Source organism: Urocampus carinirostris, chromosome 1 (assembly GCF_059441175.1).
Source record: "Urocampus carinirostris isolate Australia breed hairy pipefish chromosome 1, RoL_Ucar_1.0, whole genome shotgun sequence".
Taxonomy (NCBI): Eukaryota; Metazoa; Chordata; class Actinopteri; order Syngnathiformes; family Syngnathidae; genus Urocampus; species Urocampus carinirostris.
In genome coordinates this window covers 69,105,921-69,116,449 of record NC_142349.1, presented here as the reverse complement: position 1 = coordinate 69,116,449, position 10,529 = coordinate 69,105,921, and the positions used below count along the sequence as shown (strand labels likewise).

The window sequence follows — 10,529 nt, the reverse complement described above, 5'->3', positions numbered from 1 at the left end:
TCTATCCATATATCTGCCTATCCATCATTCTATCTATCTATCTATCTATCTATCTATCTATCTATCTATCTATCTATCTATCTATCTATCTATCTATCTATCTATCTATCTATCTATCTATCTATATATCTGCCTATCCATCATTCCATCTATCTATCTATCTATCTATCTATCTATCTATCCATCATTCCATCCATCCATCGATCTATCTATATATCTGCCTATCCATCATTCCATCTATCTATCTATCTGTCTATCTATCTATCTATCTATCTATCTATCTATCTATCTATCTATCTATCTATCTATCTATCTATCTATCTATCTATCTATCTATCTATCTATCTATCTATCTATCTATCTATCTATCTATCTATCTATCTATCTATCTATCTATCTATCTATCTATCTATCTATCTATCTATCTATCTATCTATCCATCCATCCGTCGATCTACCTATCTATCTATCTGTCTATTTATCTATCTATCTATCTATCTATCTATCTATCTATCTATCTATCTATCTATCTATCTATCTATCTATCTATCTATCTATCTATCTATCTATCTATCTATCTATCTATCTATCTATCTATCTATCTATCTATCTATCTATCTATCTATCTATCTATCTATCTATCTATCTATCCATCATTCCATCCATCCATTCATCTATCTATCTATCTATCTATCTATCTATCTATCTATCTATCTATCTATCTATCTATCTATCTATCTATCTATCTATCTATCTATCTATCTATCTATCTATCTATCTATCTATCTATCTATCTATCTATCTATCTATCTATCTATCTATCTATCTATCTATCTATCTATCTATCTATCTATCTATCTATCTATCTATCTATCTATCTATCTATCTATCTATCTATCTATCTATCTATCTATCTATCTATCTGCCTACCTACCTACCTACCTACCTACCTACCTTGGTCATATATCTAAAGAGGGGTGACCGACAGCAAGACAAACACATACAATAACAAAGAAAATCAAAAAGGGGAAAAAAAAGCAAAAAACACACACAAACATTTTTGGACCATGGCCAGCCCAAATGCCCAAACACCAAAACAAGTTAGGCTCCTCGGCACCCAAGTTGGTCATGCTTCCGTCCCTCCAGATGAAACGGGACACAAGAAAGCTGTGTTACTCGGGTCAGGGTGACACAACACACTCTTCTGTTCAACAGCAGGGCCCAACAGCTTTTGCTGGTTTACCCCTGCTGCATCATAGAGGTGCCCTGCCCATCCCTTAGAACGCGTCCAAACATCCCTCTATCTCTAATTTGATCCTAAAAGCTCTTAATTTTTCCTGGTCTTATCTAGAATAGAATAGAATAGAATTTACTTTTATTGTCATTCTTTGTAACAATGCACACAGAACGAAATGTCGATACAACTGACCCGTACAGTTAAAAGCGAGCCGATGCAGCCAAACAGGGTGCAGCCATTTTAGTCATTAGGTGACCAAACCCCCCAATTCCAACCATTAATGCTGAGCGCCAAGCAAGGGTCTGCGTGATATAGTAAATCGCTGTATCATAAGTAAAGTAACTAAAGTATGGAAATTTGTGTCGTAAAATTATTTTTCATTTTCCCCAATGTTATCAATTTCTGACCGTTAAATGCAATTTGTCGGTCGGAAAATCCAGATTTTCCGTTTTTGAAGATGCAGTATTACGTTAGAACAGGGGTCAAGTCAAGTCATGTTCATTTGTATAGCCCTTAATCACAAAGAGTCTCAAACGGCTGCACAGGCCACAGATTATTGCAAACCACAGACTATAATCACACCATCCCCTAATCTAAAACCTACATGAGGGCAAGGAAAAACTCAAAAACCTCAACATGAGGAAAATGAAGAAACCTTGAGAAGGGACCGCACATGAGGTAATCCTTCTTCCAGGATGACCAGGCTGCAATTGATGTTGCAATAACAAACAATACAAAGATATCGTCAACATAAAATATAGGTTATTCATATGCTATAGAATAGAAGGGTGTTTAAGCCTAGATTTAAAAAGTTCCACTGAGGTTGCAGATCGAATCTCAGGGGAAAGAGCATTCCACAGCACCGGAGAACACTCTCGAGCCTGCAGACCTCTTCTTGGCTCTTGGGATCGCTAGTAGACCAGCATTTTCAGAGCGAAGGCTCCGGACCGGAACACAGGGCGAAATTAAGTCGGAAGGATAAGAGGGAGCAAGTTTTGTATAATACCAACAGAACCCTAAAATCACATCTTAAGCTAACAGGGAAGCAATGCAGGTTAGCTAAAATCGGGGTCATGTGATCAAACTTTCTTGTGTTAGTTAAAAGCCTCGCTGCAGCATTTTTGTACTAGCTGAAGGCTCTTGATTTTGGACTTTGGGAGACCGGAGAGTAGTGCATTACAGTCATCAGGGTCTCAAAATCAATTTACTTGGGGGGCTCTGGAGCTAGGGTCTGGGTGAAACTGGGCAAAATCAGGGTTCCCCCCCCAAAAAAGGTCTTATACAAACAATCCACTGTTCTCAATGGGGTGGGCTAAAATTCTCACAGATAGTCAAGGTCAGGGGGCCGAAGGGGCTACTGCCATCATCTGGTGAAATGGTGATTTTTTGGGGGAAAATTGTTTTTAATGTATTAAACACAAAGGCCGCAGACCAGCAACAATTTGACAATGGGCCGTAACAGGACACCGGGCCGGAGTTTGGACACACCTGCATTAGACAATACAGTCCCATCGACACTGGGGCTTTAAGTAATTGAACTAGAGTTCACATGAACAGGGTTGGGTAGGGTTACTTTAACTTGATTACTTTCAATTACTTTTGGATGACTCCAATACCAAATATGCTAAAAAAAGGCAAAAAAAACTCATCTCAACTTATCAGCCACACCGCTTATCCTCAGTAGGGTCGCGGGGGTGCTGGAGCCCATCTCAGCAATCATCCGGCAGTGGGCAGGGGACACCCTGAACTGGTTGCCAGCCAATCGCAGGGCACACGGGGTCAGATAACTCTCTCGCTCATTCACACCTAGGGACAATTTGGACCGACCAATCCACCTGAAATGCATGTCTTTGGAATGTGGGAGGAAACCGGAGTGCCCGGAGGAAACCCACGCAAGCACGGGGAGAACATGCAAACTCCGCACAGGAAGTCTGGAGCTGGATTTGAACCCACACAGGAGGTTCCCAAGACATGAACTGTGCCGCACATGCGCTAACCACTGCGCCGCCGTGCTGCCACAAAAGAAACTAAATATGAATAAAATTTTGACTCACAACACGTGGTAAGCTTTCTCTCCTGGCTTTGATCTCTTTGATCTGCGGCAAAACTAACATAAAATGCGACAGAAACAAAATGAAAATAAATCCAAACAGCTTGCCAACACCATTTTTGCCGTTCCATGTATTCCGTTACTCCGCAAACCTGCACAAAATTTAGTAATTTTATTCATATTTAGTTTCTTTTGTCTTTTATTAGTATATTCGGTATTGGAGTAATCCAAAAGTAATTGAAAGTAATCAAGTTAAAGTAACCCTACCCAACCCTGATTCTGACATGTGTTCACTGTACAAAAACCACCAATTCTACTCCAATAAAAATCGATACATACTGGACGTCCCCTTCATATTTAGTTTATTTTGTCTTACCACGTGTTGTGAGTCATCATTTTATCCATGTTTAGTTTCTTTCGTCTTTTATTAGCATATTTGGTATTGGAGTCATCCAAAAGTAATTGAAAGTAATCCAGTTAAAGTAACCCTACCCAACCCTGGTCGCATTTGATGTTAGTTTTGCCGGAGATCAAAGAGATCAAAGCCAGGAGAGAAAGCTTACCACGTCTTGTGAGTCATCATTTTATCCATATTTAGCTTCTTTTGTCTTTTATTAGCATATTTGGTATTGGAGTCATCCAAAAGTAATTGAAAGTAATCCAGTTAAAGTAACCCTACCCAACCCTGGTCGCATTTGATGTTAGTTTTGCCGGAGATCAAAGAGATCAAAGCCAGGAGAGAAAGCTCACCACGTGTTGTGAGTCATCATTTTATCCATATTTAGCTTCTTTTGTCTTTTATTAGCATATTTGGTATTGGAGTCATCCAAAAGTAATTGAAAGTAATCCAGTTAAAGTAACCCTACCCAACCCTGCACATAAAGAACTTCACAAACAAGTGTATTCATTATTTATGTATTTGCAACCAGCTTCTCAAGCTAACCGGAAATTGCGTCAACTATTATTTCTGTCCCTTCATGTTTGCGCACCAGCGCACAAAGCAAGGGTCATCGAAGCATGCTTGAATGAGTTTTGGTTGGGAAGACTTTGTGCACTGCTTAATGTAATGGAGCTGGAGTAATATAAGTAATATGGTATTTGTCTGTATTTGTCCTTTGCAGTTAGAAGACCATGGACCTGACCCTGCGAGATGCTCTGGGTGGGGGCGGAGGTGGCATCCCAGGTGGGACCCCTGCCGAGCCCCTGTTGAAGAGAGACTTTATGAGCGCTCTGGAAAAAGAGAGTTATGATGACAAGGTTGGAGAAACAATGACCAAGAGTGATTACCGACCTTTACTGGATGGAAAAGACGCCAGGAGTGGTGAGCCGTTTTGATCCTTACTACCGTAAATTCCGGACTATAGAGCGCACCTGATTATAAGCCGCACCCACCACATTTTAAGAGGAAAACCCATTTTGTACTTACACAAGCCGCACCTGTATATAAGCCGCGTGTGCCCACATTGAAAAATGTAAGACAAACACAAAATTAACCCAAACCCGACTTTAAGTCCCGCGATTGGAACTAAATGTCCTTCATTAAAGTACACAGTCCAAAAATCACAGGTTTGATGCTGACCTGCAGAGTCCGGGTCCCGTTGAAAGTAATCCAAGGAAAAAAGTGTATATTTCCAAAGGTAAGGGTAGGAAAAATATATATCTACTATTGTCCGCTGTGTCCACAAACACTCACCTTTACCGGTCCCCACTTCCCGTCACCCCGCGTTTGTTCCGGCCCTCCTTTTTGATTCGCCCGTGCAAAACTTGTCAGAATAAGTGTCTAAAATAAATACAAATAAATACATGACAAAAATATACAGTTGCAAATACATATTATACATGGGTTACACATATTTACAAAGAAATACGGTACACAGATAGAGTTTTCAAAGCTTTAATAATAATAATATAACTTTCATCCCAAACGGTGCCTGTGACAGGGCAGTTAATGGTAGCAACACGCTAGCAACACGCTCGCAACACAGTAAACGGGTCTGATAAATAAAAACATACCGTACTTGTAAAAATCACGGTAAACCGTCCTCATCTTCCTCCTTAGAACTGAAGCCATCAAAGTCGTCTTCCTCAGTGTCGGAAAGAAACTTTGTCATATAGACGTCGTCCCACGGTCCCGCAGCCTCACTCGCGCTGTCACTGTCGCTGGAACTCTTATCCACTCCTGATTCTGTGCTCTGTTTCCTTCTTTATCGGACTGCTTGATTGCTTTTAGCTTGAAAGCTGCGTCATGTGCCTTTCTTTTTGCATTTTGCATAATGAGGTTATGTTTACACTAATTTGATTCATGCACAAGCCAAGAAGTTGCAGTCTTCCTCGGCGCATATATTCCACCAGTCTAAATCTTACCTTTTGTACTCGAGCGCCGCTGGCGGCCGTTAGAAAAATTACATAAATTGTCCGCATCACTGAATAAGCCGCAGGGTTGAAAGTTTAGGAAAAAAGTAGCGGCTTATAGTCCGGAATTTACGGTATATAAAACATATTTTTAATGTAAAATTTTAAGGTTGGGAGTGTTGCTGGTCAAATGTTACCAGGACAAACCATGCAACTGCTGTCTGTAGACTGAAAATAATGTTCTTCTGTTGAAAGGTGGGGTGCGTAGTTTTAGGTGTCCTTAAAAAGTTTAGAATTGTAATATTTTCTCTACTAAGTATGAGTTAACAATGCCCAGCTGAGTTCGAAGAGCCTTTAGAATTGTTTTGCACTGCGCCTATCTGCTTTTCTCATATCACCAGTGTTTGGGCTGGTTAGAAGGAGGTGAGCGGGATAGGGGAGAGTAGAGCCTATTTTCTTTTATCTTATTCCATCTTCTGTGTTCCTGCCACAATATTAAGTATTGCCAGTGATGGACCCATGTGGGGGAAGCAGGAACTGGAGGCAGTGGTGCTTAAAAACAAGGACTGTATTTATTAACAAAATCGGGACTAAAGTAACAAACAAATATGTGGTAACAAAGCGACTAAAAAGTCCAAATAAGAAATCAGAAACAAAAACCAAATTTTACAAAGTCCAAACTAAGAAACAAGGACTGAAACTGGGAATAGAAACAAAGAAAAAACCCTCCCAAAACTTCCCAAAAATATTAAATTACACATACATTTTTGATACTCAGTAGTTATGACAATAGCAAAGTTTAAAGGTGTTCTCTGTCACTTAAAAATGACTTCAGCCAATAGCGATCGATTTAACGGATGATTGACACATCTTTTTCGGCCAATTGCAGGGTTTGTTTTGCCCCTCTAGCCAATCCAAGGCTCCGAATAACTTCAGCCAATAGCGATCGATTTGACTGATGATTGACACATCTTTTTCGGCCAATTGCAGGGTTTGTTTCGGCCCTCTAGCCTATCCGAGGCTCCGAATAACTTTAGCCAATAGCGATCGATTCAAATGATGATTGACACATTGGTTAGCCAATGAAACGCCGGTATATAAATCCCAGCATACACCGTGGACTACTCCACATTCGGGGGAAAATCGGGTCGGCGGCTGTTGCGTAAGTTGCGAGACCTTGCGATTTAATATTGATCCATATATAAGGCGCACTGTATTATAAGGCGCATGGTCAGCTTTTGAAAAAAATAAGACTTTTAGGTGCGCCTTATAGTGCGGAAAATACGGTAATTTAAATTGTGTCTGCGATGTCACCAGTCACTGAAATCGGTGCTACATATCATGGGAAAGCTTAAACTATTGAGATTCACAATAAGGGGAACATAACCCTTGCACTTAAACACATTTCATAGTAGCCTGTTTCGGTGTAGCTACTTCGTGGATTTTCACTTTTTGCGGGTGGTTTTGGTGCCCATTCACCGCGATAACCGAGGGATTACTGTAATGTGCAGTAGTTAAATGTTATGTCCTGGCCATATATATTCATTAAAAGAGCCATATATGGCTCGCAAGCCATAGGTTCCCGACCCCTGACATAGAGCCCAGTGAGTGACACGTGTGCCTGCACCGCAGTATAACGGAACGTCAACATCAGCACCCTCACATTCAAGCTGTGTTTGGTTCTTCTATGCAACCACTCACACAGCAACACACACATCTGGTCCGGAGCTGTCAGAGCTCATAAATAAGATGGCCCTTTAAGTGTGCTGATTGCAGCAGATATGTGAAGGTGACCATGATGTAATGGAAGTGCAGCTTCTCACCGTGCAAAACTTTGACGTCCACTGCTAATGAAATCCTCAACTCATCTAAATGTCATCATAGAGAAAGAAAACATGCAGCGTATATCAGTGAAACTATTTCGCTGTACAGTCTTTCTTTGTAAATATCTTATGTTTCATGGTGGGCACATGCGGCTAATAGTCAGGTGCGGCTTATGTATGTGCAACATGTTTTTTTGTTTGTTTTTTTTTCTTGAAAAATGTACTGGGTGCGGCTTATCATCAGGGGTGCCTTACATCCAAATTTTATAGTACATAAGAGTTGAATCATGTTCCATGAAGGTATCATGACCAGAACGGAGACAGGACCTACTCGCTTAACGTTTCTCACAAGTTTTATTAGAAGAAAGGGAAAGGGTTGCGCCCACAATCCGGGGATTGCTGGACGTGGGAGTCAGGTCGCTCTCAACGCGGAAGTGGGACTTCCGTGGTGAGCGATGGCGGTGTCGGGAACGATAAAAACGGGTCATTAGACGGGATAGAAGAGCAAAAACGTGGTCGGGATCGGAAACAAGTCGAAAGCCAGGAGAGGAGAGTAGACGTGGTCGAGATCAAAAACGGATCGTTATTCAGGACGGGAGAGCAGAAGTGGTCGAGATCAAAACAGGTCGTAATTCGGGACGAGAGAGCAGACGTGGTCGAGATCAAAACAGATCGTAGCGGGAGACAAACAGGAGCAAAAAACAGGAAGGGCGAAAAAGAGCTTGCCGTGTAAAAACAGAGATTCGCAGACGGACCGAAAAAAGGGGACTGACAGAACAGAGTTCAAATACTGACAGGGCGCCAATCTGTCAACAAGCTGCAGCTGGTGCCACACGGGCGGGGCCAATTAGGCGCCATGGCAACTGTGGCACACGGGCAGGGCCAATTGGGCAACCACGTCTACTCTCCTTTCCTGGCTTATTAATGACAATTCAATGTATTACTGGTTTAATACTCTTTATTATCTACATATTTATATTATGGTTTGTTTTTATCAAAATACGTATTTTCATATTTCTTTAGTATGTGGCAATTTTAAAAGAGTTATAGGGAGTCCGCTTATATACGATACAAGCATTTACAGACGCTCCCCTACTTACGCACATTTGAGCGATGTAAAACGTTTTTTTTTTTTCAGGATGACGAAAAATATTCGGACATTGCTGTAAGTTACTGTAGTGCTTCTTTCCGCCACTACCGGCATGTGGCGCTATGAGAGTTCACCCAGCATCCACCCCGAAGACGAAATCCGACTTCCTCTCCCTACTTTGTGTTTGGACATACTATGATGTATCTCCAGCGCGCTAAGAACTTTGACATTTTTATTGTTTAACGTCTCGTGCATCTTTTCGATATGGTTGGTGTCAAGTGTATAGAAGAGGGAGGCCGTTTTATTTGAAATGAAAGTGGAAATAAGAAAGCTTGATGCGGTTGAGAAAATATTTGGTTCGCTTTTTTTCGGACACTTTCTACCACGGAAGAGAAGGTTGCCTAACTTTTGAAGCTCATCTTCCAAAAGTAAGTTAAACTTAACTTTATTTATCTTTATAGGGCTTATTATTTTATATTTTTTTTTATTTTTTAGTACAAAACAATACAGGTTACTTCTACAAAGCTTAAACATACCTATATAAACCTTAAACATACAAACTATAGCACTGAAGCAATTTATGAACAAATTCAACTTACGTAGGATTGTCCGGATCACGTTCGCAGGGTTGGGTAGGGTTACTTTAACTGGATTATTTTCAATTACTTTTGGATGACTCCAATACCAAATATGCTAATAAAAGACAAAAGAAACGAAATATGAATAAAATGACAAAATTTTGTGCAGGCTTGGGGAGCTGTTTGGATTTATTTTCATTTTCTTTCTGTCACATTTTATGTTCGTTTTGCCGGAGATCAAAGAGATCAAAGCCAGGAGAGAAAGCTTACCACGTGTTGTGAGTCATAATTGTATTCATATTTAGTTTATTTTGTCTTTTATTAGCATATTTGGTATTGGAGTAATCCAAAAGTAATTGAAAGTAATCCAGTTAAAGTAACCCTACCCAACCCTGCACGTTCGTAAGCATCTTTATGCAAGTATACACTGTGTATCCGATTTCAATTACGAGCAGTTTGCCTGAGCCGATCTCTGTCATTAGTCAAATGTTGCTTGTAGTTCTTTTTTGGGCAAGTTGCATTTAAAGACCACCGAGAAAATATAACCTCTGAAATGCAGCTGTAAATTAATCTAAATATGAATACATACCACAGCCATATCCCCCTAGTGGGAGGTGGCTAGAGTCATTTCTCACTCTTTTTGGGAGATTGATTTAGAGGAGAGGATTCCCAGCCCCCTCGCTCAACCCAACTGAGGTGTTGGGAGTCATTAGGTGACCAAACCCCCCAATTCCAACCCCTAATGCTGAACGCCAAGCAGGAAGGCAACGGGTACCAATGTTTAAGTCTTAGGTATGACTCGGCCGAGGCTTGAACCACAACCTCCCAGTCTCGGGGCGGGCGCCACACACCCAAGGCCACAGAAGCATAACCCTTGGACAGAAATCAAAAGCTCTTTATGTGACCTGTAAGACCTCTAAATCTTTCCTATTTACCTGTTTGTGTTTTCTCATCATCAAAAAATACCCAATAAATGTGGACCTGACAGGAAAAGGTCAGCTTTGCATCTTTTAAGATGCTGCAGTACAATGACGTTGATTTAAGACTATGTGCTCCCACCCACGCAGCAGGTAGCTATTTTGGGGGAAGCTCCCAGCTTCGGAAGCTTTTACTCGGACAAAAAAATGTCGGGAGAGCTTTCAGTTTAGTGATGCAGAAATGCAGTTTGACTTAAAAGAAGGAGTTTGACCTTGAAGAATGACTGCAGTCCTCCGAGGCCTTTCTGGATTCCAGATGTGATGGCCCCACGTTCGGTGTATGTGTGTTCAGCATGCTGATGCACAAGATGTATTGGGTGTATTTATAAATATCTATATATAAGAGTATATAGGAGCGTGGAGTAAAGATAGTGCTCTTAATGCATAACCTTAATGCAATGCCTGGTGCATCATGCATGGTTA

General features: G+C 40.8%; 1 protein-coding gene across 1 annotated transcript in view; it reads left to right on the top strand.

Annotated features, from left to right (window-relative positions):
• LOC148376686 (uncharacterized) overlaps nt 1-10,529 on the top strand; it is a 61,180-nt gene that overhangs the window by 24,813 nt on the left and 25,838 nt on the right. Inside the window, exon 2 of the mRNA XM_088349896.1 lies at nt 4,408-4,607. Coding sequence (XP_088206022.1) covers nt 4,418-4,607 — 190 coding nt within the window. The 5' untranslated portion in view covers nt 4,408-4,417. The remainder of the gene's footprint in view (nt 1-4,407; nt 4,608-10,529) is intronic.